The 26,542-nt window shown below is 36.8% G+C and overlaps 10 protein-coding genes across 10 annotated transcripts; 3 read left to right on the top strand and 7 right to left on the bottom strand.

Moving 5' to 3' along the window:
• Window positions 1-74: 74 nt before the first annotated feature.
• Window positions 75-2,211, bottom strand: VTP21DRAFT_3499 (uncharacterized protein; the record flags this gene model as incomplete). Its single annotated transcript, XM_069393808.1, has 9 exons — window positions 75-285; window positions 341-521; window positions 577-722; window positions 808-875; window positions 931-1,063; window positions 1,169-1,279; window positions 1,338-1,429; window positions 1,497-1,573; window positions 1,629-2,211. 9 exons carry the CDS (start codon window positions 2,209-2,211, stop codon window positions 75-77), a joined length of 1,602 nt encoding a protein of 533 aa, XP_069249503.1.
• Window positions 2,212-2,354: 143 nt separating this feature from the next.
• On the top strand, window positions 2,355-5,294 carry VTP21DRAFT_3500 (uncharacterized protein; the record flags this gene model as incomplete). Its single annotated transcript, XM_069393811.1, has 14 exons — window positions 2,355-2,472; window positions 2,527-2,630; window positions 2,690-2,764; window positions 2,820-2,954; window positions 3,031-3,168; window positions 3,239-3,614; window positions 3,695-3,881; window positions 3,943-4,041; window positions 4,099-4,276; window positions 4,339-4,390; window positions 4,448-4,535; window positions 4,599-4,932; window positions 4,992-5,105; window positions 5,166-5,294. 14 exons carry the CDS (start codon window positions 2,355-2,357, stop codon window positions 5,292-5,294), a joined length of 2,127 nt encoding a protein of 708 aa, XP_069249504.1.
• Window positions 5,295-5,333: 39 nt separating this feature from the next.
• Window positions 5,334-7,372, bottom strand: VTP21DRAFT_3501 (uncharacterized protein; the record flags this gene model as incomplete). Its single annotated transcript, XM_069393812.1, has 10 exons — window positions 5,334-5,624; window positions 5,689-5,919; window positions 5,980-6,148; window positions 6,224-6,415; window positions 6,490-6,578; window positions 6,637-6,757; window positions 6,819-6,873; window positions 6,939-7,052; window positions 7,111-7,252; window positions 7,310-7,372. 10 exons carry the CDS (start codon window positions 7,370-7,372, stop codon window positions 5,334-5,336), a joined length of 1,467 nt encoding a protein of 488 aa, XP_069249505.1.
• Window positions 7,373-7,535: 163 nt separating this feature from the next.
• VTP21DRAFT_3502 (uncharacterized protein) lies at window positions 7,536-8,604 on the bottom strand (the record flags this gene model as incomplete). Its single annotated transcript, XM_069393813.1, has 10 exons — window positions 7,536-7,549; window positions 7,633-7,708; window positions 7,780-7,888; window positions 7,963-7,970; window positions 8,045-8,080; window positions 8,144-8,182; window positions 8,245-8,265; window positions 8,337-8,379; window positions 8,435-8,492; window positions 8,562-8,604. The coding sequence occupies 10 exons, from the start codon at window positions 8,602-8,604 to the stop codon at window positions 7,536-7,538; spliced, it is 447 nt and encodes a 148-aa protein (XP_069249506.1).
• Window positions 8,605-9,849: 1,245 nt separating this feature from the next.
• VTP21DRAFT_3503 (uncharacterized protein) lies at window positions 9,850-13,432 on the top strand (the record flags this gene model as incomplete). The annotated part of the gene is made up of 9 exons (XM_069393814.1): window positions 9,850-9,865; window positions 9,935-10,128; window positions 10,183-10,307; window positions 10,375-10,428; window positions 10,488-10,581; window positions 10,645-10,692; window positions 10,780-10,898; window positions 11,134-12,168; window positions 12,223-13,432. 9 exons carry the CDS (start codon window positions 9,850-9,852, stop codon window positions 13,430-13,432), a joined length of 2,895 nt encoding a protein of 964 aa, XP_069249507.1.
• Window positions 13,433-13,831: 399 nt separating this feature from the next.
• On the bottom strand, window positions 13,832-17,334 carry VTP21DRAFT_3504 (uncharacterized protein; the record flags this gene model as incomplete). Its single annotated transcript, XM_069393815.1, has 13 exons — window positions 13,832-14,263; window positions 14,325-14,618; window positions 14,687-14,929; window positions 14,989-15,057; window positions 15,116-15,175; window positions 15,247-15,570; window positions 15,628-15,783; window positions 15,839-16,345; window positions 16,411-16,509; window positions 16,576-16,720; window positions 16,780-16,857; window positions 16,914-16,987; window positions 17,053-17,334. 13 exons carry the CDS (start codon window positions 17,332-17,334, stop codon window positions 13,832-13,834), a joined length of 2,763 nt encoding a protein of 920 aa, XP_069249508.1.
• Window positions 17,335-17,620: 286 nt separating this feature from the next.
• Window positions 17,621-19,920, bottom strand: VTP21DRAFT_3505 (uncharacterized protein; the record flags this gene model as incomplete). The annotated part of the gene is made up of 2 exons (XM_069393816.1): window positions 17,621-19,780; window positions 19,837-19,920. The coding sequence occupies 2 exons, from the start codon at window positions 19,918-19,920 to the stop codon at window positions 17,621-17,623; spliced, it is 2,244 nt and encodes a 747-aa protein (XP_069249509.1).
• Window positions 19,921-20,077: 157 nt separating this feature from the next.
• VTP21DRAFT_3506 (uncharacterized protein) lies at window positions 20,078-21,191 on the top strand (the record flags this gene model as incomplete). The annotated part of the gene is made up of 5 exons (XM_069393817.1): window positions 20,078-20,341; window positions 20,409-20,534; window positions 20,595-20,718; window positions 20,798-20,963; window positions 21,026-21,191. The coding sequence occupies 5 exons, from the start codon at window positions 20,078-20,080 to the stop codon at window positions 21,189-21,191; spliced, it is 846 nt and encodes a 281-aa protein (XP_069249510.1).
• A 140-nt stretch (window positions 21,192-21,331) lies between these two features.
• Window positions 21,332-23,052, bottom strand: VTP21DRAFT_3507 (uncharacterized protein; the record flags this gene model as incomplete). The annotated part of the gene is made up of 2 exons (XM_069393818.1): window positions 21,332-22,085; window positions 22,166-23,052. 2 exons carry the CDS (start codon window positions 23,050-23,052, stop codon window positions 21,332-21,334), a joined length of 1,641 nt encoding a protein of 546 aa, XP_069249511.1.
• A 1,554-nt stretch (window positions 23,053-24,606) lies between these two features.
• VTP21DRAFT_3508 (uncharacterized protein) lies at window positions 24,607-25,693 on the bottom strand (the record flags this gene model as incomplete). Its single annotated transcript, XM_069393819.1, has 6 exons — window positions 24,607-24,741; window positions 24,799-24,910; window positions 24,970-25,236; window positions 25,299-25,401; window positions 25,459-25,528; window positions 25,592-25,693. 6 exons carry the CDS (start codon window positions 25,691-25,693, stop codon window positions 24,607-24,609), a joined length of 789 nt encoding a protein of 262 aa, XP_069249512.1.
• Window positions 25,694-26,542: the final 849 nt, after the last annotated feature.

Here is a 26,542-nt window from a genome sequence, read left to right on the forward strand (position 1 = left end):
TAAAAAAATATGTGGATTCAAGACAAACGAATATAAAAAAAATCATCCAATATGAGAATAATCGTTGCATATTATTAAGAAGAGATGCTTTCCGAGTTTTTGTTAGGCGCAGTACTTTCGTCAATAACAGCCTTTTTCAGTGTCTTCTCAAGCTCATTGATTTCCCGAACCGTATCTTCAGGTTCTATTGTAACAGGGAGGGAGTGGGTTTCAAATTCGTCGTCTGAAATATCATTCTCAAATCCAGTCAGCAAGGGGTCATTTTCGTAAGTAGGAAAAAGATATCTAAATAAAAGTATGATTAGTAATGGATTTACATAATCTTATTTTTTAAAATTACTTTGAGTCTTTCCAGAATTCGTGATCGTGGGAAGGGATTTTAGTAAAACACTCATTTTCTTTCATGTGGTGCGAGAGTTTGGCCAGATCTTCTGTCACTGTTCCACATGAATAGCATTTGCTAATAGATGTCTGGTGGCGGATATAGTTGATAAGAGTTATAGTCTTGTAAAAATCTAGTTCTAGACAATAAAAATTAATTAAACTGCTATTCAGGAAAAACCTTTTAACTCATACCCAAATCCCTTCTAACTTTTTTAAGATCAAATCCATGAATTTCACTCATATGTCGACATGCTTCCTCGGGAGATGGCAAAACTACTTCATCAAAAAGGCACATTGTAGGCTCAGGATCAAGTGCTTCATCCCAATCCTCCCATGAGCTAAAAAAAATTATAAAATAGTTGCCAATGAAGTAAGTAATAGCTCAAAACAAAAAAAAAAAATACATAATATTTGAAAACTCACTCGTCACGGCGCTCTTCATCGCTTTCATATCGATCGTTTTCAAAATTCTCCCAATTTTTGCCCGGTTCCTGGAAAAAAAAAGTTGAGAAAATAATTTACTCGTAAAGCACTGCAATATATTACCAAGTAATTAATAACATAGAATTGATCGTAGAGACGATTCTTGGCCGCAATTTTAAAATGCTTCTTCTTTCGCATGTGCTTACGCAAAACCGCTGGCGTGGTAAAAATTTTTTCGCAATACAAGCATTGGAGGCTTTTGGAAAAAAATAACAGATATATTGTTAGCAGAATTATTTTTGATGTTAATAAAAAAAAATGACGTCAGTTAATATCATTCATATTCATACTATATTATTACCTAGTAAGCTTCTTCTCTAGCAAATTCAAAAACTCATTAACGTTTACAAGATTATCTGGGAGGCCAATGTTGAAGTTGTGCTCAGCGAACATATGACGAAAAAGATTAGGTCTATAAAAATAACAGAAATGTAAAAAGAAAGTTTTTGTAAAGAGCCAAAAAAAAATACCTGTTATCACAAATGTTTTTGCAAAATAAGCATTTGCGAGGCAAATTGCTGTCGTCGTGTCGTTCTTTTTCTTGGATTTTAAGTATTTCATTCTATAAATAAAATTTTAAAAATACTTAGAGATGTTGCATTTAGTAATACCGCTTATTATTCAATAACCAGTTTTTCACGTTGTAATTTTTCTCTGAGTTCCTTGTCCTCCGTGCTATTTTCTGGGTCTATCTGATAAAGTGTATCTAAAGGAGAATGTCAATAAACTTATAAAGCCCTATTCATAAAAAACGCAATTACCTCCATTTTCTTGCACGTATTTTGTGGCATATTTTTCAATTCCATTCGCTGTAATAATTTGTGCCCAATTATCCAAATATTTGTCTAGAGTGATGTACATATGGTGTAGATCTTTGAACACAATAGAATGTTGCTCTTTAAGATGTTTTGTGAGACTAGTCGTGTCGGTAATAGGAGCTTCAATAGAACAATTGCTAAAAGTGCAATGGACAAGACAAATGGTGTGATAAGGTGGCATTGTATCTTTGGATGCATTTTCAAAATCAGAAGAAGCAGTGGACGAACAAGAAGAGCATGATGCTGATCTTCGATGCTGAATAGGAGAAATAGGCGCGGTAATTCCTGTAGCTATTTCTTCTTGAGTTTTCTTATGGAGTTCGCTGCTAATACTAAATTTGCCAATAGAGTGTTTTCCCGTCGGGCGTCCTCTATTGCTGCTGCCACTTTCAACATGCTCCCGTGTATTGGACTTATTCAGCTGGTTACGAAAACGCCCGCGGGATCCGAATCCTTTGCGTCCTCCAGCGTTAGCATGGGCACCTTGTCGTGAATTTGAAACGGTTTGCCACTGCCCATCTGCCATTTTCACTTTAATTCCCTGAATTGGTTGAAATAATTACTGTTTACAATTTATATTTATACTGGCAAATTGGAAGTCACGCGTTTATCACCACAAACGGTGGCCAAATTAATCAGAAGAATATCAGAGAATATCAAATCCAAAAAATGTCAAAATCACACAATTTTAGTTCATCGTGTGAAATGCTACGAAATATATCCGTGGAAGGTCCACCTCATAACACTGTCCAACCATTTCAGCTTAAGGTGCTCAAACTTTTACGATGTAAGTCGGGAAACTAACTGTATCTCGGGGGGCAAAAATTTCACACCAAAACAGATACAATTGACAGGGATGCCAAAATAATCTTAGAGAAATCACTTGGAATAACGATGGATGAAAGAAATCTTTACGATGTTATTGTTTCTGATGGAATTATCAAGGTAAATTTATAGTTCTTTCCAGAATTTTAGTTGCATTAACTCACCTTTTGTTTTTAAAGGACAAAGTAATTCTTTCGCCTTTTCTGAATAGATTAATTCGACATGGAATCTTGCGGATTGGCTGCAATATCGAAGTAATTTAGAAGTATTTCTATTGCATCTATTTATTCAACTAACACTATGATTTAGGTGAATTCATATCAAATCTGTGAAAAACTCGGGCCAAAAAATGAAGATACCTTATTTATGATCGTCTCTCTTAGCGCAGACACTTCCACGTTCGATTTAACCTCTGAACTTCAGATTATAGTGGAGCTATCTAAGGTAATTTCAGAAAAGGGTCAGGTTAACCTAACACTGCGAATGAATATGCCATCTTCCACTATATCCCACTACTTAGATACCTTGGATATCTGATATAGCCGAGAAGCTAGAATATGTTCCACTCCTTGGAGAGCGGAGCTATCTTGATCTTTGGGACGAAAATGATTTTATACGAGAACCGAGATGGGAACAAAATAACCTCTTAGTCCATACAGTAATATCATTCTATCCTATAATTTTAGTTCTATTCTTATTCTCATATATTATACTATTTTGTACCATAGTCATTTCAAATAAACAAAGATCACCCGTGTATCCGCGAAATTCTTACAGAGAATTATAATCGTTCTGCATCGTCTTCGATTGCTGTACCAGCCATTGGTCGAGTGGTTACAAAATCTTCCATTAAAAATTTTGGAAAACCAGAAGACAAGAACAATGCTTTCCCATTTCAGTTTTATATTGAAATCGCTGATTGCTCTGCAAATATTCGCGTCGTAATTTGGAATGAACTCGTTTTCAAGACTTTTGACTCCATACATGTTGGTGACGTTGTCTATATTGAGAATTATCGCATAAAACGAATATATGGAATAACAAATGACATGGAGTTTTCTTTGAATTCGAAATCGCCAGCTGGGAGAATCCGTAAACTTAGAGGTAATTTTCCTTGCAGCTTGCTTATTTATTATCTTAATTCACACTTTCAATCAAATTACCCTACTTTCACCATAATATAGAGAACAACTTTGAATATTGGCCTGATATTGATCAAATACACCGATTTCCGCTGACTCCAATCTTTCGACTTCGACTTTTGCCCCGCATTCTTTATGATACGACACCTGATGGGTTTGAATTTGATGTAATTGGTAGAGTCGTTTACGTAAGTGGAATCGAGAGAGAAGAAAATGATAATGGCGTAGGGTAGGTACAAATATTCGCTTGCATTACAAAATAAAAATAACTGTATTTTTACTACATACAGCCTTTCGGAGTATCGTTGGGTCAAACTATATGATACAACATGCGAAAGAGGTATTACCTTGAAATTGTATCGATGTAGTCAAGGCGCCATATTTAAAAAGTATTGCATTATTTACATACCCTCCAAATTTATTATTTATGTTTCCGATATATTTAGAATACATCCCGATATTATTCTTATTTGCACACGAGTTAAACTTTGCAGCATTGCACGAAACTCGAAATCACCTCGATATACCTTTGTAATTACGACTAGTCTCAGTCAGTTTACTTACATTGACGATTTAAATCAAAATGATCAATTGAAAGAAAGATTTTACGATCTGGATCCAGAGGTATAAACTGCATATATACTAAGCAACTTCAATTTACATTGCACTAAATATATACCCCAAAGGCTCGAGTTTTGATACCTCGACATGACGAAATTCCACTTAAAGACTTTTGTTGTAAGTACAATTGAATACTTTTGTAAATGCTTGAATTAACACCCAACTGATGATTAGACGGAGGATATTTCAATCTACCTATATCATTTCAAACATTCGAAGAGTTCGAGAGTTTTGATCATAAAGTTAAAATAACCCCTCTACGGTAAACAATTTTATTTCTGACTATTATTAATGCTGTCTATTGTAACCTGGTTTGTTGATTTAGAAATCTGAACCGTATAACAGATAAACTAAGTATTCAAGAAAGAACTCGAACCTTTGTTATTGGATCGTTGAAGCAGGTTGAGTTCAACGATATATTTTTAGCCATTATGAGTGAACACGACGACTTTTCGTCAGATATAATGACCCGTGAGAATATAACTTCTCCTGAAATGATTGGATTCTTGCCACGGCTCCCATTCCAACATTATTACGCCCCACTTACAGATTCAGACAAGAATTTAACAATCGAATTAACAATACAAGAAGGAGAAAAAAATTTGAAAGTATTTGTCGAAGGAAACGCTGATGAACAGGCTGGAGCTCTAAATAGTCAGGTATTGTTGCTTTAATTCAAAATATATAATTTATATGATTTTCATGGCATTGCTATTAGGCCGATTTAGCATTTTGGAAGCTAAAAACTTTCATCGATTTCTTTGCCGATTATTTTAAAGTAACAGAGATTACTCAATATGAACTAGACGAGCTCCAATTTTATATAATCGAGGTTTGTATAAAAAAATTCTCTTCAACTCGCAAATCTAATGATATCTTAACTTTAAAATAGCGCCTGGCTAAATTGGAATCTCAAAGATTTGTTTTTTTTCTTGATTTATGGCGAGAGATAAATGGAGATGTACAGATATTTTTATCCAAGATTTTTAGCATGTCGCCGAGCGACCGAAGTGAAAATTGATATCTCCATTAACAACATTTGTGTTTATTTAATAAATACTTAATCAAATATACTTGACGACCCCCCTACTTTTACTGCTTCTCTTGCTTTTCTTCGCTCTTTACCTTTCGTCTGGTTTCGTCTACCAGACTTTCTGTCTTGCCGAGAAGTCTGGCTCTTTAAGGTACGAAGAACACGACTTCTAATCTCGGATTCATCCATAGTTTTTTTTCTTCGGTTTACTGTGCTAATTGTATCACGATGTGCTTTATATTTCACATTATTGATCTCTTCAATTTCAGATTCATCGGAGGACGCGACGTCCAATTCCTCTAAACTGTTAGAAAGAGTCTGTACATGATTGGGTTAGCACATTATCATTTCAGGAGTATTTTCGCAAATGTGATGAGTTAACCTTCGTTTCATCGTTTCCTTCATCCTGTTCGCCACCCGGACTGTTGGATTTAGAAGCTATCTTTAAATCTGCTAAAGCTTGACCTTTATCTTGCTCTTTTTCCTCATCCTCATCCTTATCCTCATCCTCATCTTCATCTACCTCATCTACTTCATCTCCATCGTCTTCCTCTTCTTCAACTATCTCTCCCTCCTCAGTTACTTTTGTTTCATTAGAAACCTCGTTTTGATACTATCAATTTGAATGCAGGCGTTAAATGTATGCTGAAATATAAAAAAAATAATTCCTTACGGTTTCTAATTCTTCTTGTAAACTCTTAGAGAAGCCAGATGCAGCAACTTCAACAGCAAGGTTAAATTCTTGTTTAGCATCTTTCGAAAACTTTGGGTAGAGTAGGCTCTCATATCCGAAACGTTTTTTAAAAAAAGTTCGAATACATTCAACATCTCGATTAAAATACCTGTTAATTATACCGAAGAAATAGATAATATTAGAAGATCATTATGCTTAATTTAGAAAAAAACTGATAACCTACCATTCTGCATTTGGATGCGTTGTAGAAACCATTTGGGGAAAGTCGATAAGTATAGGTTCACCGCTCTCTTTTATTAGAATGTTGAACTCATTGAAATCGCCATGAATTAAGCCATATTGTGCTAGACGAACAATTAAGTCCATAAGATCGGAGTATAACCTTCCAGGATCACTAACTTCGTCTATTTGTCGTCTAAAATGAGAAAAATGAGATTAAAAGTGTAAACAATACAGAATCAATAACGAAATTTAGTAAGATATACTAACAGTGGATAAGCATCTATAAGCTCCATTACGATACAATGCCTATTCAAGTCAATCGGCTCCGGTACCGGAAAACCATTCTCGTAGAGTACCTAATTTGAGGAACAAGTTTAGGTTAAGGAGCAGACCTATACGTATTGATTCTCGCACCTTCATAAATGCAAATTCTTTCATAGCAGCAAGTCGTGACATATACATCCATGATGCTGATTTTCGATGTTGGAGATAATCGCGCTTTGATTTAATAGTACGAAAGGACATCCGACCTAGCCTTAAAAAATTAAATAAATATTTAGTAATCGATAAAGAAGACACAGTACATCATTACATACCGTTGTATTTTTAATACCATTTGCCGACCTTCCTCATCGGCAACGATATATATATCTGATTTGATGTCAAAACAATAATTCTTTATAAAACTCTAGTTTATCAATATTTTTTAATTTTACCAGATTCTTTCCCGACACCAATCTGATTACCAACAGAATAAACCGATTCCCTTCGGGCAAATGTTTTAAGCGCCAGGTAATCATAGCCTCCGTAAGTAAGTCTATATCCATCATCTATGAAGCAGCAAGTTTAAGAATTAAATAAGTAGAGCAATATTATATACTTGCTTACATTTTGTATTTTTAACTCGTGCAACTAGATTCAACTTCGCCAGCTCACCGAGAGCTTTTTTTGCGCCGCCATGTTTTAAATGTGCAATTTGTTCAATAAGAGAGGTGGGAACTACCTCATGATTCTTCGATCCCATTTCAACCTATCCATAAAGACGTTAGGCACCATCAGAATTCCAATAAACTAGGACATATATTACCGCAGTAAGCACTCTGAACTGATCAGAGCTCATATATCGAAGAGTTTTTGCTTCAAGCTTCATTTCGTTTTGATTATTCTTTTTTCAATTAATGTAATATTTGGAATGTAGCTACAGGTAGTAAACATAGATTTAAATTGATAACAGTCACAAGAGCGATTTATTAGAGTACATAAGATGATGCAAATAGGAAGATATTGGCTTATACCCCACGATACCCGCTGTGCTATACTGTATCATCTAATCATTATAATGCATCATGAAATTAGAAATTTTGCTTCACTACAATATTAGAATAGTAAGGGTGCAAAATAAAAACAAACCATGAAATGCCCAAGCTGTGTGCTTTGGTGACGAACTAGCATGCTTAATATAGATACTATTATCGGGAGGCAACTCCTAGGAATTGACAAGAAATATCAAGAAATTATAAATATGTCATCACATCATCACATTAATTAGACGCCTACTTTTTTTGTGCAACTAGATAGCATAGATTGAATAGACAAGCACACTGATGATACAGTTTGAACCGGACTCCATTGGCCATAAAGTATATTGATGCATATGTGTCCGTTACTAAAATAAATATTTGTATATAATATTTGTATTAATATATGAGTAAACTCATAATAACCTCCACCCATTATTACCTATATATCTAGAGTTTGAAAGAGGTCGAAAATATAAGACAGAGTTATTTAAATATCTAGTAATTTATGGATTATCTCATACATGAGGGTGAACCGGAGGAGAACCGAGAAATACGACCTAAGTTAAAGATATTTTAGTCTGTATTTTATATTCAATACTTGTTGAGAATAAAACAAAAACCTCTGGAGATTCAAGCGGGTAACTGTTTCCAAACCTAAACTATTAAGAAAATACTGAAAGATGAATACATCTTTAAATAAACAAGAATCAATCGATTCTACCTGTAATTTAAATGTCTCACCCTGTCAAAGGACAATTCAATAAATTTCATTTAATTCGAGCATACAATTGATTCAGTTAAATATGTGTATACCTCATATAGCGTATTAGGGGCCCCTTTTAATATTAGTCTCCAGCTAAAGTATGACCATGAATACTGATTCATTCAAAATATAAGAGAATCTACATTACCATTGAAAGTCATCAGCACTATCAACAGAGACTCCAACCGGAGGATTGGTTTGCAAATCTATAAAAAAAAACATCATGTGAGGAGGGGATCCATAATGGATATAAAAATGAAAATATGTCTTCCAACCTCGCAATTCTTTTGAAAGACGTCTTGTGCATAACGAGGACATCTTAATCCGAGGGATGCGAAAATGCAAGGAAGAGAAAAAAATGTATAAAGAAATTGCGAGATAATAACTATAAAATCTTATTGCGGAATTGCCGATTTAATTTCAGATGGATGTGATAGAATTCAGCTGGCCATTTTCTCACATAATTTTACATCCTGCTTAACTCGCGAGGTTGTAATTCAACAGCAAATCAGAAGAACATTTTATTCCATTTATTCCATTGGTAACAAAATTATAACCCACAAAGCTCATTTATGTGCTATATATACTGTTTTATAGAGACTCAATGTAATGTCAGATAGTAGTCTTGCAGAATTAAAAACATCTATTAAAATTCTAGATCTATATTCAATTTGCCTTAATGCAAACCAGCCAGATATTATTGGAGCATGTTGATAAGCGATATATAATAGCTTGAAAAATGCAATGGATAAAGTGTGTTAACGTTACATTGAGGAATACAATATTTTAATCACCTAGTTGATAATATTTGTATTTTTTTGTACGTATGCATATTTTTAGAGGTAATCTATTGACCTTAATCTACAGTTTATTATGCTAAATGTGCAAAAGTCCAAGACGTAAGATTTTGCCCTAACATTCACCACTGTTAACCAGTGTTTGTATTATGATTGCACTATGTCAGTATTAGTAGAAATATGCATATACCTCAGTTAATAAATACTGATTATCAACCGGTTGTTTTGCCATTTCAAGGCTAATTATAGTAGATTAAATGAGCAATGAAAAGCTTCACAATCAATGGTTCTTGTTATGGATCAATAAATATTTTCCTATATTGATATTTCAAATCAAAAAAATTATACGAAAATTTAAATAAATTGATTAATAATTTTAATAATAAAAAATTTTAATAAATTTGAAAAATTTTTAATTCTTTCATTTTCTCCTATTTTTTAATTTTTTCAATAGTTATTGGTCAAAATTGAAATTTTTTTTGCATTTTCCCACAAAACTACTCAAAAGCTACAAGTTTCTCTTTTCATAAGAGTTGAGGTAATATTGCTGCGAAGCTTTGATATTAGTCAGATTTTGTATATATATTCAAGCATAGTGTATAATAAGCAAAATAGAAATATTAACAGTGTATTGAGCAATCGAGAAATCAAAGTCAGATCGTCCCTACCTCTCTTAAATTACTCCAATTTCATTTTATAAGTTACCTCGATTTACTAAAGATATTCACATATTTATGTGGACGCAAGAAAGCAGAAACAAAGCATTATGCAAAAAAACTTTTGTAACCTAACATCATTCTTTTCGAATTTACAAATTTTCGATTGATTTGTATTTTGTTTACTGTATATAGTCGACATTCTGATGGCTTCTCCTGGACGTCGTATCAGAACAAAGTCAAATGAGAGTGATAAAAAACCATTGGATGTGAGATATAACAAATGGGATTCTGCCCTCCGAATATATTGCAAGGATCCGGAGTCCCATCCTGACATTGTAATTTTTCATGATGAGCTTTGTGTGGCAATACGTGATAAATACCCAAAGGTGATTAGAATTTATAATTGACTTCATAAGATTATTAAGTATACCCAAATACAGGCGAGACACCATTATCTTGTAATGCCACGAAGATTTATAGATTTTTTAACTGATCTCCGTTCTGAGGATGTTGGATTGATTAGACATCTACAAGAAATAGGGAAAATGATAATTAGGAAAATTATGTAACTTAATTTTTAGTTTTAACAATATTTACTTATCCCTTTTACGCCTTTTTTTTTGGGTTAATAGTGAGCATCCAGAGCACGAATTTCGTATGGGTTTCCATGCTGTGGCCAGTATGAAGTACTAGGCATATTATTTTTATTTTCATAGCCGAGGCTAAAAGGCTATTGTACTTTCAGACAGGTGCACATGCATCTGATATCACAAGATATGTGTTCTCCGTCGCTTAAAAATAAGATACACTGGAATTCGTTTACCACCGACTTCTTCAGAGTTAGAATACTTTTCAGGAGTGCATGTATAGTTAATTCATTAATTAAGCATTTAACTTAATAGAATGTCGACGATGTAATTCACGAGTTAAAAGAAAATGGCTCACTTCAAGTATGTAATTTAATCCCGCCAATATTTGAAATGATTATATGCTCGTTTCTGTAGACTAAATGGAATATTTCTAATTGGATAATATAGTTTGACAGAAGCTATTACGAGTCGCTCCTCAAGAGGCCTCTAAAGTGCCATCGTTGTGATGAAATGCCAGCAAATATCCCCGCTCTCAAACGTCACCTAGAATGCCACGAGAGTAATAGGTAAAAAATATTGAAGAGGCTGAACAAAATTAATAATTTTTTCGTGGCAACTCCGATTCTCTGTAAAAAACAAAGGATTTATTCAATATAAGCATCATATCTCTTTTATATATCGAGACCAATTAAGAGGAATAACTGAAAGCAAGTCTACAAAAGATCCTTTTTTTTTGTGCTTTTAAAGCCTTTTTTTTGCCCAGATGAGCCATTCCTTTGCTCCTCCCAATATCTCAAACAGATGTTTACGGGGATTGGCGCATGATTTGAGTCAATTATGGAATAATCCACAAGATGCGGATGTGGAATTTATTGTCGGTGGAAAAAATGCTGGCGTTCAAGGTGATGAGATTTGTACATTCTATGCACATCGTGTGATTCTCCGTTGTCGCTCCGACTATTTCAATAAGGCATTTTCTCGTGAGTGGGGTAGAGACAATAATGGCAAACTAGTATTTGAAAAACCTAATATATCCCCGGAAGCGTTCTCGCTTGTACTTCGCTTTATATATACTGGATGGGTGGATCTTTCTATCGCGTCCGAATCCGACTGTTGGACATGGGAAAAAGAGGAAGTTAGGCCCAGATGGAAGGACGAAATTGATTTAGAGCCTGAGCATACTCTTGTTGGTAAAACACTAGTTGATGTGCTAGTCGCAGCAGACGAAATGCTTGTGCACGATTTGACTGATATAGTTCAACGCAGGCTTATTAGCCAACATACTACGTATATTGAGAACAACGCAGCTTCTTTGCTTTTACTTTCGGACCGACACTCATTTAATATTCTCAAGCAGTATTGCATTGAAATTGTGTGTAAAGATCCTTACCCTACTTTTTTTTCCGAGGCTATAGCGGAATTTGATGCTGATCTACTACTTCATTTTCTACGGTCTAATGAACTAAGAATGAAAGAGGCTGATGTATGGGATGCGGTACTTGACTGGGCATTACGACGATGTGGACTTGAACTGGATAAAGCTGCAAGTGCTGCATCAGACTGGCCCACAGATAATTTGGTAGCAATCCGAGCATGCCTGGAACCTCTGCTACCACATATACGCTTTTTTCAAATGACTCCGAGCGACTACGCGAAGCGAGTTAAGAGGCTAAAGATAGTTCCTCCGAAAGTGGAGCGCGAAATCTTACGATATTACAATGAGAAGAACTATATTCCTACGTTATATCATCCGTATTTTTTTTTGGCTTCGAGAGAAACACATCATTTCTCATCGCGGATTATTACTGAAAAGCATCGACTCTTAATTGATAATTGGTAAAATAATCGTATTAACTCTGTTGTGTATATATTTTACGTATTTCATTTTAGGATTCTTGGGTTTAATGATACTGTTTATTCATTTGATTCATCCTTTGACCCCTTATCCGAGTTGGATGAACCTTGGAGGCCGCACACGGATCGCAAATCCCAAAATACTACAGCTGTAACCTCAACCACCCCCTTGCCCTTCTGCGGTAAAAAATTTGATTGGCAGATTCTCTTTCGTGCTTCTCAGCATGGTCGCGACTCTCGAAGTTTTCACCGCCATTGTGACAATCAGGGGGCAACTATAGTTATACTTCGTGTACGTGGTACTGGAGAAATTCTTGGCGGATACAACCCAGACTCATGGAAGGCTATCGGAGGTGGGCGTTTTATGCCTGCGCAAGAATCATTTCTCTTCTCATTTTGCGCTTCAGAAGACAGTCCACCCGAAGTTGCTAGTGTTTCAACTCGTATAAATTCCCAAGAGACTAATGGGGCAATTCCAGCAGCCGTCAGGTTAAATTCTGGGAAAACTCGCGCTTTAAATAGCGGTACCTATGCAGCATCAAGCAGCAGGACAGACTACGACGAGAAAGTAGATAGACACTCAAGCTCACATAAATCATTTAGTAAATCCGATTTTTATCCGGCTATAAAAGATAAGCGTAATCGACTTGGAAACGAGGAGGTTTCATATTTACGAAACGAGCCTAGTTATGAAGAACTATATAGCGTGCACGAAGGATTGGCGGAAAAGTCAGAGCCATGTGTTGGGAATCAACTTAGCACTTCAGATTGTACTTCTGTTTCTGCATCAGCTGCTTCTGCTTGTTGTCGTTCAGTGCGGCATTTCAAAGAACGTACTCCCGTATTAGTGACAGATCTCTCAACCAAGCTTGAAAACCGAACCAAGACAAATGAAGATAATGCTTCAGATTTGCAAACAGATTCGGATATGTTTTCGGACCTAGAAAATTACTTTCAACATGAATCAGCGACAAGTGTTGGTCATGCACCAGATCGACCTACTCTCCACCGCCTCAAGCCGTTACATTCATTGTATGCAATATACAATAGTGCGCATTGCGGTCCAGTTTTTGGTGGAGGGCATGACCTATATGTAGGGTCGCCCTTCGATGAGCCATGCTCATTTGCACGATGCTACGCTTATGAAGGACCACTAAGGAATTCAACGAGTGATTTTGCGATAGATGAGATGGAAGTATGGCGAGTTTCTTTACTTGGAAAAGAGGCGAAGAAATCTATGACTTGAGGAGACTGAAACCTGGTGTTATCAGACACGATTTTCTTATTATACCTACATTCTATTTTTCACGCAACATTATTATATACAATGTTTCCCATAAATCGTTCTGATCTTTTAAATGCATTGGTAGGCTTTCTATTAATATCTAATTTCTGTTAAATTTTATATATTTAAACGCAATATATAACATTTTAAAAACAAGAGAAAAAAATGTTGAAAATAAAAACATAACCATAAACTTACGTACATGTAAAAATGATAGTGCTTGGCTTTAATCTAAACAATTATATATTATACAAGAGTAGGGAGGGAAGAATACAGGCCAAATTTTAAAAAGATACTGTATGGCATCGTGTGCATGTCTAAGCACATTTTCGGACAAAAGTTTAGGGAACCTTCGGTGTCTCAGAGTTTTAAAGTTTCATTATCAAGACCTTTGTTCCTCTTGGGATTCTTTAAACTATTTCGATACGTTTGCTCGTCTACGATGCCAAATCCATGTTTGCCACTAAATACCACCTGTGGGCCACTGTCTCCGCCTTCAATTATATACTCTTCCTTTTTGTGCTCCTGAGATGGACTAAGAGTTTGTTGAGTTACTTTGCCATTAAATACTGGTGGAGGGAGTTCTAGATGAGCAACCGGGGAGCTTGTTCCAGAGTTTAATTGCCAATCCTGTGGTGTACTTGGAAGGGAAAAAGGAAGCGGCCAACTAGGAGGCGTTAATTCCTCCTCGTCAGGGGCGGTTGTCTTCCTCACCCAAGGATTGTCTTTGAGGCGTTCGCCAACTTTGCATTGGAATTTGGGTGGACAAGCATACCGTAAGTCGTCAATAATCTACATTTGTATATTACATATCAAAGATTTCAACTGGATACTAGCCTGTGATTGAGTTTACCTTTTCATAATGAAGAATATTCTCCTTTAGCCTATCCTGTTCCTCCTGCAACTCCTTGTGCCTCTTTTCGCCCAGTCCAGGTAAACTATTTTTTATTTCATTGAGTCGTTCCACATCTTTTTGCATCTTAGCGTGCTCCAACTTTTGCTGTTCTGATCTCCACTGTTCAATTTCTTTACGGACAAAATGCCCAATGATAAATGGATGATGAGTAATCACTTTCTCAGTATCAATTAGATCATTGAAATTCTTGATGTATGGCTTCACAAATGCATAATGAGGATCACCTTTAACCTACCAGCAAAAAAGACTCATTACTCTTTGAAAATAAAACATACTCTAATAAATACCATTTAAAATACCTCTTTATCAACCAAACCAGATCCCCATAGCAGGCCGAATGTATTAAAAAACACTGCCCACGACCTGATTAAGAGCGGTTTTAACCACTTGGGTGTATACTTCCAGCTAAGTACCTTGCGGGTTATGCTGTGAACACTCTCTGATCTAACAAAGAGCTTGATAATCGGAATAGAGCCAGGCAAATGGATGTTTGCCATTTCTGCTATTGATTTTGCGTACCGAGTGCAGTTACCATGGAATAACTTGTAGAAAATTGAAAAGTCAAGACAGACTGTTAAAAAAAACAGCACAATTCTTTTACCTGGTATGTATGCTCACGATGCATTTGATCCCATTCAACCTGTCGTTTCATCTTAATAAATTGTCGCTCCTAAAGAAGCTCAAAGCATTATTTATACCGGCTCTGTTTTCTAAACAAGTATGTTTACCGTTATCTCGAATGAAACCACTGTGTAAGGCCCACGCCAAAATTCTGAAATGTCAGGGGACTAAAGGAGAATTAGAGTAATGGTACTGAGGTATAACATCGAAATATAGACTTGGAATACACATGACTTACCATAAATTTACTGACTTTAATTTTCATTGGAAACACGAATTGTTCATGGAACCCCATTTTTTGAGGCCGGTACTGCCCAAAACTATACCATTCTCCTCTCGGAGTTTTGAATCGCACCCAAGTATGATCTCCTCCTAACCGAGGTTCATCAACAATCCAAGAACAAATCTCGAGAATATAACGATTTCCCCAATATGGCTCTGTTATTTGGAACGGCTCCAATCGGGTCCACTCATAAAATCCACGATCAATGACACCGTTTCTAGAATACTGGCCTTCAAGCAAGTATGTATTAGGATTCATGCGAATGCGCGAACGAATATCCTAAATGATATAGGTTAAACAAGTTAGAGGATAAAACTATTAAATGAGGATACGTACATTCCATTTTCGATATTCTCCCTGATACAATATTTTAATATCGTTGGTCTTTTCATCAACCTGTAGTTTATGTTTGTAAACGAAAAGATATCGATGAAGTGAGTTTTTGGATGCAAATTCTCGGAACCCTCTGTTATCGTCGAACACATCTGAATGCTAATTATACAATTGGTTAGAGTGTGTTTTTGTTTTTGAGATTCATGCCTCTTACAATGCCCAGCTTCCCGGCAAGAACTTCCTTGGATAAAACTTCGTAAACTTCCTTTAGTTCCTGCTTATCCACGCGTTTTAAAAATGCGCTTGCAACGATAAGCGTTGGATTGCGTAAAGAGTTTTGTACGTCCATGCCCGACTGTCTCTGGAGCACCTCTGTCAATTTAAGAGCGACAATACGATCCTGTTCAAATCTCTGACGTTTATATTCAGCTTGTGCATCAGCTCTTTCCTCATCGAGAGATGTGGTAGAGGCTCCAGGGCGTCTATCGATGTCAATTTCATCCGAAGTAAAACGCAGATGTTCGTTGAGTGTAGATTTTAGCTTTCTATAGCGATTTATTGCGCGCAAATATACTTCCTCAATGTGATATCTGGCTTTGTGATGTACACTTTTCAAAGGACCACGATGGTCTAGTTCATATAAGAGAGTATCGTCGGGAAAAATTATGACCGAGATACGGTATAGTTCGTCAGGAATTACCGAAGCAATTTCGCAAAGATTCTAAAAGTATTAGCATAGATTTTAGAAACTAAAGTTAAAATACAGGTAAGTATCTGTGAGCATACTTCAAGAAAATCAATATCTTCCCATTTCATATCTATTAATGGTATATTTTTTGTGTGAAAATAGCCGACGATCTTGAGCAACTTCAGGGCAGATTCAAACTAGGATGTAAGTCATATCATTAGCAGGCATTGGATTGTACTAAAGCATAAGCCAAGGTATAAAACCTCTTCCTTGGGTAACAAATTTGGGTCTGATTTATCAACAAAGGTTTTGAAGGCTTTGGATACGATAACATGTAGCCCAAGGCAACGAGTATGATGCCGGCAGACCTGGAAATAAGCTGATGCTGACAACCGAACTTCTTCAACGCTAGAGTATATATCATTGTTAGAATAGGTATATAAATCAATAAAATGCTGCTCATTTACCTCTCTGCAATATGAGGATTTCGTGTATTGGCCTTGATAAACCACCAAAAATTTCGAATAATTCCTCGATGAACTAAACTATATAAGCCTAATTTACAAACAAAGGTATATATATATCCAAAAATTTGACTTACTTTACAATAAAACTATATGGCTTCACTTTCTTAACTGTGATTTTGAATTGATCTTTTATCGTAACAGAATAAACCTATATTAGATTAAAGATTTTACCAATTATGAAGACACTTTTATCAATAGGTAATGGAGTAAAACCTTGGAAAATAGGTCTGTCTTGAGTAACTTCTTAGTTGTATGGGGAGATGTAAGGAGACAGTTCAGGTATTCAACAGTTGTTTTTGGTGTTGAATTATTACGAACACTAGCTAGCCATCGTTCCCGCTGCTCATTGTAGAGCTGGCGATAGTAGACAGTTGTGGCAAGAAGAAGTACTACGAGAGTTATTAACGTAGCAATCCATTGACTGGTTGCGATAAACGTAATCCAGTTCAATTTTGGTTCAGCGTCGCTCTGTGCTGCCAGTGGTATATCGTTCATGGTAGGAAGACATATAACGAGGGAACAAGTAGTGGTAAATTATGTATGAGTAGAGTAGCACGCCGTGTAAAAAATAAAATCTTTTGGTCGAAATGAATTATCACATAAGCCACATATTAAGATTTATCACTGGGATGATTTATTGGAAAAATAATAATATATATCGAATTATAGATCAGTATGGATTTCTGTAATGGTAGCAGCTAAGGTGTTTTATCTTAGTTTTAAAAGAACATAATATTACTATGTAATTCTTAGGCAAAAGAAGAACTAGAAAAAAAAAAAATCAAAATTGAATAGATTTTGCCTGCTGAATAAAGGTGCGTATTTTAGCAGAGTCTTTGCGACCATCTGTTTCGACACCACTGCTTACGTCCACACACCATGGGTGCACTTTCTGAATTGCATCCACCACATTGTCAGCTGTGAGCCCGCCAGCAAGTATTATAGGAAATTCATTTTCCCGTGATTCAACAACTCGCTTAGCAATATCCCAATCGAAGGCCACACCTGTGCCGCCATCGTGCTTGTTACCAGCAGGGGCCTTTGTGTCCAGAAGGCTGACATGGTGATAACCCGGTTGTGTGATTGATGGAACCAAATTGGCCGAAAATGAGTCGGCGTCCACATGGAATGCTTTAATACAAGGACATGGGAGGTAGCGTGCTACATCGGACGATTCATTACCGTGTAGTTGTACCAGGTCCAATCCCAAAGTGCTTACTACTTGCACGATTTCTCCCAGAGGTTGATCTTGGAAAACTCCAACAAACAAAGGTTTGGGGCGGTGAGTCAAATGGCTTGCATGGATATCAAACCAATCTTGTGATTCACATGCATTTACAGTCGTTTCATCCTTAGTGCCATGGGATAGGGACCGAACTACTTTGACTATTTCTGCCGCACTTTCAAGTGTTACACGACGGCGAGATTTGGGAGCAAAAATCAATCCTATGAAATCTGCACCCGCACGAGCAGCCTCAATCGCATGTTCAATGGTGTTGATCCCGCATATTTTAACTAGGACACGGCGCGGAGGCGTTGATTCATTTTTTTGCGATTTAGTTTCTACTTCAAGGCCCAATAACTCGTTCATGAATTTAACTTTATCCTGAGCACGCATGATAGCCTCCCCGACCAGTACAGCACGTACTCCTTGCTCGATATATTTGATAATTTCGGGACGCCCAGTAATACCACTCAGTGCCGCAAGTATCACCCCCTCGGGGACCAATTCTGCCAATCGAGAGGTGGTATTCATGTCAACGTTAAAGTCGTGCAAATTGCGGTTATTTACGCCGATCACACGTGCACCAAGTTTTACTGCCCGGATCATCTCCTCTTCATTGTTTACTTCGACAAGTGGCTCCATACCGAGGGACTTAGCAAATTGATACAGCTCACTTAGTTGCTCGTCTGTGAGCATGGCTACAATTAACAGTACAGAGTCGGCTCCATATAGTCGTGCCTCAAGTATCTGATATGTATCGATGATAAAATCTTTGCGAAGTACTGCAGGGCGGTTTGGAAGGTGCGCAATCACCTGGCGAGCAAGACGCATATCATTGAGTGAACCTTTAAACCAACGTGGTTCTGTTAATACAGAAATAGCCGAAGCACCCGCTTGGGCATAGAGCAGTGCTTGTTCAGCGGCGTTGACCCCAAGGTCTATATTTCCTTTGGTTGGAGAGGCGCGTTTGATTTCTGCCAATACTGCCATATTTCCATTGGCTTGTTGCAAGCGAGCTGCGAAATCAATAAGTGGTGGTGCAACATTATGGGATAGCAATTTTCGAAGATCGTCGGGCGATTGACCAGGCGTACTCTTCGCCAAAGCCACATCCCGTAAGCGTTGTTCTTGAATCCTAGTGAGGATACTTGGAATGGAATCTTTCAGCGAACCGTTGGATTGCGGGTTATGGGTAACGCCAAAACCGGGATTCTCTGACCAACGACCACCGCGTAATTTCAAGAAGTTGCTAATGATAGTAAGTCCATGTTCGCTGAGTACACTCTCCGGATGAAATTGGACACCCTCAATGCACAGCTCACGATGTCTCACACCCATTATGAGGCCAGAGTCGGTCCAGCTTGTGACTTCAAGTTCTGGAGGGACTTTGGATGGGTTTCCGGCGAGAGAATGATAACGCGTCACGGATATATCAGAAGGTACACCGAAAAACACCCCCTTGCCATCATGTTTTATCAGACTCGTTTTACCGTGCATAAGCTCTCCTGCGTAGGTGACTTCGCCCCCAAACACCTCGATCATGCACTGCTCGCCCAAACAAACACCAAAAATTGGGATCTTTCCGGCAAATTCTCTAATCACGTCATTAGATATACCAGCTGATTTGGCTGGATGACCGGGTCCGGGTGAAATTATAATGTTAATCGGGTTCAAAGATTTGATATGCTCGATAGTTGTTTGGTCATTGCGAAAAACCTGATGTAAAGAGATGAATAATAGTACTCATTATCCATATGATATCGATTAGTCACCTCAACTTTTGCACCGCACTTGCAAAGATATTGGTATACATTCCAGGTGAAAGAATCATAGTTGTCTATTAAAACTGTAGTCATCGCTTGTTCACTGTCCTCTCTAGATGTTCAATTTATTTTAAAACTTATTTTTTCAAACCGTCTATGCGCTCACCCCAGATCCTAAAATCTAACTAGTCACAGAGTGATGTGGCTTTAAATTCTTTATTATTCAAGTTTACCATTATTGACTCTTTAAATGACATCTGTGCGTAATATGGCAAAAGAAGAAGTAATTGAAGGTGAAATCGCTATTCAATCCTCTGATGTCGGTGATGAAGGTACATCTGGATCGGCACACGATGCCAACCTTTCATTGAACAAAAATCAGAGTGAGGAGACTATACCTTCAGAGTCGGGGGATGTGCAGGAAAATGAATCTTATGACGCTGAGAGTCTGGAGAAAATACCACCTCATCTAAGAGATCGATTCGAGAAATTTAGGAAACTCACTGCTAGAAGAGTATGATTTATTTTGCTAGAAGACTTTGTTTTACAGGAGATTAACAGAAGATTGTTTTCACGATTAGGATGCTTCACGTCAAGCAAATCTAAAGGATCTATATGCAGAAGATCAAAAGAAAAAAATAAATCCTCGTTTTGAAAGAAGAAAAGAACGTAAAAAAGAAGAAGCAGAGAAGTTGCTTGCTCAAAAGGTTTGGATATTAGATAAATGGAATTTTTATACACATTACTTAAAATATTCCTGTATATAGGAGGCTGAGGAGCAGGGTGAGGATTATCAACGAAAGCAGTATTGGAATTACTCTATTGAAGAAGTGGAACAATGGGAACAGCGTCAAGAAGAAAAGAGGAAGCGTGCGGATTTCTCATTCACAGGTAGAATTCAGCTCCTCAAACACTAAATATATTACACTGAGCATTCTAATTTTATATATTTTATCAATACTTATTATAGATCATAATCAAATGGCCCATCGCAAATATGAGAAGTTAACAAGCCAAATTAAACCTAACTTAGCTGAGTATAAATCCCATCAACAGCAGCAGGAAAATGAAGAAGCAGCAACCTCAAAGCCTCCTCGCGAAGCTATTGACAGAATGGTGGTGGACCTGAATAAACAGTAAGAAATGATTATGAGAGCCATACAGGGGTTTATCTTGATTTTCTCTTTTCAATTTTTAGATTAGAACAACGGGAAAAATTTTCTCGCCGGAGGCCTTACAATGACGATGACGATATCACATACATTAATGAGCGAAATATGCGTTTCAATAAGAAAATCGCTCGGTTCTATGATCGCTACACCAAAGAGATTCGGGAAAACTTCGAAAGAGGGACTGCACTGTGATATATATATAAATTTTTTTGTAAAAATACTTTTATTTCTTAACGTATAGTAATAAATACATATATATATGTGGAAGTTGGCAACAATGGGGTGAAGGGAAAGAAAATGCACAAATAATTTTGAATTTTGAATGTTCAGAGTCAATTATTTTCTTCCGTAATCTTAGCGCTTTCAGGTAAATTGTCCCAGAAATCCAAAAGAACATCTTTAGGTAGCTCTCGGAATGCAGCCGTGCGCACAACAGATCCATATCGTAGGAACATATACTTTAGACATCGTAATTTTAGTCCAGGCTGCCTTGCATCCATTGCACGATGATAAATAAATGCAACATTCTCCAATGATAAATCACGGTGTAATTTGTCGCAACATAATGCAGACAATCGGGGCATCATATAGAGGTTAGAGAGGACTAGAAGATCCCCAGCGGTCCTAGTGGATACGCCATCAAGTTTGTCTGTATACAAGTATGCAAGAAATGCACGCACTGTTTCATATGGTTCAGGAACAGTGAGGGTGTTCGATCTTGCCTCAGACATGCCAGCCTTAACCATATTTTCGAAATGAGGCCATCTTGCCTGTAGTATTAATCTGTGAACATAGATTGGCGGCTGATTTTCTTCACCAGACACCACTACGAAATCAGACGATGTAGGGTCATCGAATAGTTTATAGAATTCAGAGCCAAAAGTCGAAGGGGGAATGGTAAAAAGGCCATGCTCATGTAGATCTACTTTGAGCATCCTTGAGAAGTAATCGTCATCCATTTCTTCGGAGCCTAGTAAATAAAAAAGGTGATCTGAATCGCTCATAGCGAAATAGTGCCAATTAGCTTGCTCCAATCTCTGTCCGTCTTCGTACTGCTGCCAGTGCCATGAACGCAAATCCAGAGCCCTTATTTGTATCAAATAGTGCATTTTGAGATTAGGAAATTTAATATATAATAAGGAGCTGTTTAAAAATAAAATACTAACCATATACCTGCTGAAATTTCTTGAGCACCTGGGCTCAAACACTGCGTCACCACCACTATCAACTTATGACCGCATAATTGTGCAAAATGTTGACCACTAGGGGCGGGACATTCACGAGCATCCACATCAATACCGCAAGACTGCATTGTATCGAGGTCGAGGAGATTGATTCGCGTGCTACGTTCTAAATCTACCGAATAACCACCAAACACATATATATGATTTGCGTGTGCAAATGAGGAGTGCTGATATCGGGCTACAAATTCGATAGGCGGCTGCCAAGTCCATGTAGTGAGATCGAGAATATTAAGGTCTTTTGTTACATCGCCATGGCCGGTATCAGCACAACAGCCTCCAGTAATATAGAGTCGATTATTATAAACAACAGCACCGTGCTTAGTTCGACCAGTAGGTAATGATCCAGAAATTGCAGGGCGATCCCAAGTAAGAGTGCGTAAATCGAGTACAACGATATCATTGCAGAACTGCTCGTCTTCGTCCCGTCCGCCGAATATAATTAATTTTTCATTCCAATATGAGGCCGAATGATCATTCCGTTTACATGGCGGGCGTCCTTTTGTGTATATAATCTGCTCCCAGCGTCGTTCTTTGATATCTAGGCGATAAAGATCGTTATAAACCTCGTCGGTGTACTGATGAAATCCTCCAAAGACGTAGATAAATTTCGGATGGCCATTACTTGAAGGGACAATTGTGACAGATGCCCCTACAAGACAACCAATCGAATGGCCATCTAGTTTGACAGGTAGTTGATGAACTATCTGGTTGAGTGAGAAGGCAGAAGACCTTCTTCGTTTCAGACGAGATTGGATTGCGGGAGGAGGTTCGGCGAGAGAAGAAGGAGTCAAAGGGAGATCCTCAGACATTAATATGGGGGAGAGATAAGAAGGATAAAAAAAAGAAGGAATAGATATGAAGCTTATGTAAATGTGAACACTATTGATAAATAAAACGGTGGCAAAAATATATAAAAGATAGCAAGTCTTCCAAAATAATAACCTTTCTTTAGTTTTATTTTTTCTTCATTTAATTTCTCTTATCCTTACTTATTAGCTCACTGCTTTTCTGTTAACAAAATCTCTAATCATAAACTTCTCGGTGAGATGGCAAAAAAAAAAACTTGTGCTCAAATGATTAAATGTAAAACTTCAAATTGGTACCAAAATGATTGGAAAAATTGCAAAAATTGATCAGTAAATTAATGGCGAGGATTGAGGAAATATTCAAATGCTTGTAAAAGATAAGGAAGGAATGATGAAGAAGTTCAATTGTAATTGAAATAAAATTATTCCACTTTCGTTTCGAAAAAAACAAAGAGTTTTATATTTACGGAGTTGAGGGTAGGTTTCATGACAAATGGAATTTATATATTAATAACTATACTTATTCTGTGTTGAATTACGAGGATTAGCCCTAGGCTCATGCCAGTTCATTTACAATAATAGGAATGCAATGGCATATCATATCACTAGTTGGATTAAGCATAGTTACATTCGATGTTTTCATTGATATTGTGACAATAACCCACTGAATAGGTAGTGAATGACATAATTAAAGAATCACTGTTGAATATCGCATGAACATTATTTCAACGACTAGTTAAAATGGGTGTATATAATTGAAATAGTAGCATAAGATCGTTAGAAATACTTGAGGTGGCTTCAATATTTGGTTTAGCAACAATATTGGCAGCGCCAATACGAGTCGTGTGGTTGTAAACTAATGGTAAGTATAATAGATTGAAATGTCTCTATTCTGTTCATGACCTTGTGATACTATATATTCACAAAGTGATCAATAGTAAATATAAAGTATATAAAATGACAATTAATTTCCAAGGAATTGCTATTTCGAAATATGGATAGGAGGTTAAAAAAAGAACACACCTTGAATTGAAAGTGCGAGCTTTTACTAGAGGAGGAAGTAGTAATTTATGTTAAGAAAATAGAAAGCAACATAGGAGATTTAATAAGATAACAAAGAGGTGGGTGAGCATAAATACCCGTCGTAGCACTATATCTTAAATGGTCACTTAGTAGACTTCACAAACTCCACTCTTTATATTCAATTGTTGCAAAATTCAAGCTTTTAAATAAACGCACAAGGAATACTCAAGTTTTCAACTGCATCATTATATCGATATGGAATAGGTGGGAGTGCCTTCATACTGATTGCAATTAAACTAGAAACGCCTAAATAAACGATTAGAACTCGAAAATATAATATCTCTTCTATAAGTGATAAAAGGAGCAAATTTAAAGATGATTTTGGGCGTGATTTCATTGTTTAAATCTCACTAAAGATTGCACCTAGGTTACCGAGTAATGGTAACAATTGCAGTTACGAACATAATTTTATGTACTGTGTATATTGAAAGAACGAATAAACCAGTTTCATAATAAAGCATATAGTCATTTCCCTCAAACAATTCGCTCTAATTCTCGAGCATACAATAGAGATCGGTTGATGATATCTTCTGAATGGAGCTCTACCTTCTCGTCGTTAGACGTGGAGAAATAGATTTTCTGTTCTGCTGGATTAACATTCCATCCACGCTATTATAAAGATAGTTAGAGATTAAGAGAAAGTACACTTAAATTATAATATCCTACCTGCTTCGCAAAAGTTAACACACCTTCCATGTTGTTAAAAAACAGCATAGTCGCCATGTCGTGAAGTGGGAGACTGGCGTAAGCTTTTTCGCTGCAACTTGCAATTTCATTCCTAAATGATATTGGCATTAATTATTTTCAATGCGTTTCGAAGATAATACAAACGCTTACCTGATAGTTTCCATCAGAATGTCAACAAAGAATGCATACTCTTCCGCGGGCACTTCCGATCGAGCGTGCCATACTTTATTGTAACTTCCTTCCATCAAACACTGCTCCAATTGTACTGGATGGCGTATATAAGCATTTCCGTGTAGTAATTCCGGGTCCAGCTGTTCAAGTGACATATGAAATTCTGAAATACGATTTTGTGAGAGTAGACGCAAGAGATTAAGGCCAGTTAGTGGGTACATATTTTCAGAAGGGGGAAGATATGAACTAGATTAGAAATATTTAGATTAAATTATAAATAATCTGGTAAAAAATATATATATTTATACCTATAATCGCTATAATAGGTTTTGAGTTGAGAATAATAGCGTTCAAAAGACGCTATATCTCTAATACGGACACTCCAGAACGCTCCGATCTCAAGAATTTCACCTATGAATACTAGTGTTAAAAGAGAAAAACTCTATACGAATTGCATCAAAAAATTACGAGTCATTTGAAGCACATTTGGATCTAAATTTTCAGATGGCATAAAGAGTTGTCGTTGTGTTAATGCAACCTTTCAGAGATATATGCTTATTAGAAAAATGATTCAGTAGATCAAAGCAAAATTAATGGCTACTTTAAGTTGCGAGAGTAGTTGTCCACATAATTGAAGATTAGGACTGGCCGTATGGAATTCACGTTTCAATTTTTCGTAGATTTGATGAATTTCTTGATCCATTTGCTACTGAAAGTATTGAGTAAGGAAGCAATGCAAATCTCGCAATGTAGATTACGCGTTCAAGGAAGGAGTGTCACTTCAAATAGGTTACTACTGTGCCACGAAATGCCGAATGAAGTGTCGAAACAAATTTATATAAAATTTGATATTCAGTTTTTTAAATTAAGAATAACATCCGTTAGCATTGCATTGGTAATAATGAAAAAAATAATTCGTATTGGCATGCCTTATTCCAGTGCCTCATAAATTAGACTATTTTTCAATATAGCAACGTAATGACTGATAACAGCAACATAAAGAATCAAAAAACAAATGGCTCGCAATCCGTCTCGAGTTTAGGCTTCATCTCACCGGTTAATTCAGTAGGAGATGTCATTAACACAGATGCAGGACGTATCTTGTGCGTTGCTGATGTTCGAGGTATTCAAATTTGCTCATTATACTAAATTTAGTCTTTTATGAATGGTATACACTTAATGATAACCATATACCCTTAGGAAACATTTCCTTATTGAACCAGATAGCAGAGGAGACGAATGCCAAGTATATTATCCATTGCGGTGACTTTGGCTTCTATGGTAGGTTTATTGTATCTCTGGAACGATTGTCATCCTTTAACAGGCCCGTATCTTGTTTTCTTCGCCCTGCTCTCATTTCTGGTCGTCAGAGAAAGAAAGCCTTACTCGTATCAGCGACAGGTAACATGAACTCCATCCCGTCGCGTATTGGCACACAGAACGCTAACCCTGTTACTTTCAGAACACTTAAACACGTGGTTCAGTACAGCACCCTCATCCCGCCCAGCATCCGCTCTCGTCTAAATTCGGCATCACCGGATGAGGTAAGGCA

This window comes from Calcarisporiella thermophila (assembly GCF_041956535.1).
Source record: "Calcarisporiella thermophila strain CBS 279.70 unplaced genomic scaffold VTP21scaffold_17, whole genome shotgun sequence".
In the NCBI taxonomy this organism is placed as follows: Eukaryota; Fungi; Calcarisporiellomycota; class Calcarisporiellomycetes; order Calcarisporiellales; family Calcarisporiellaceae; genus Calcarisporiella; species Calcarisporiella thermophila.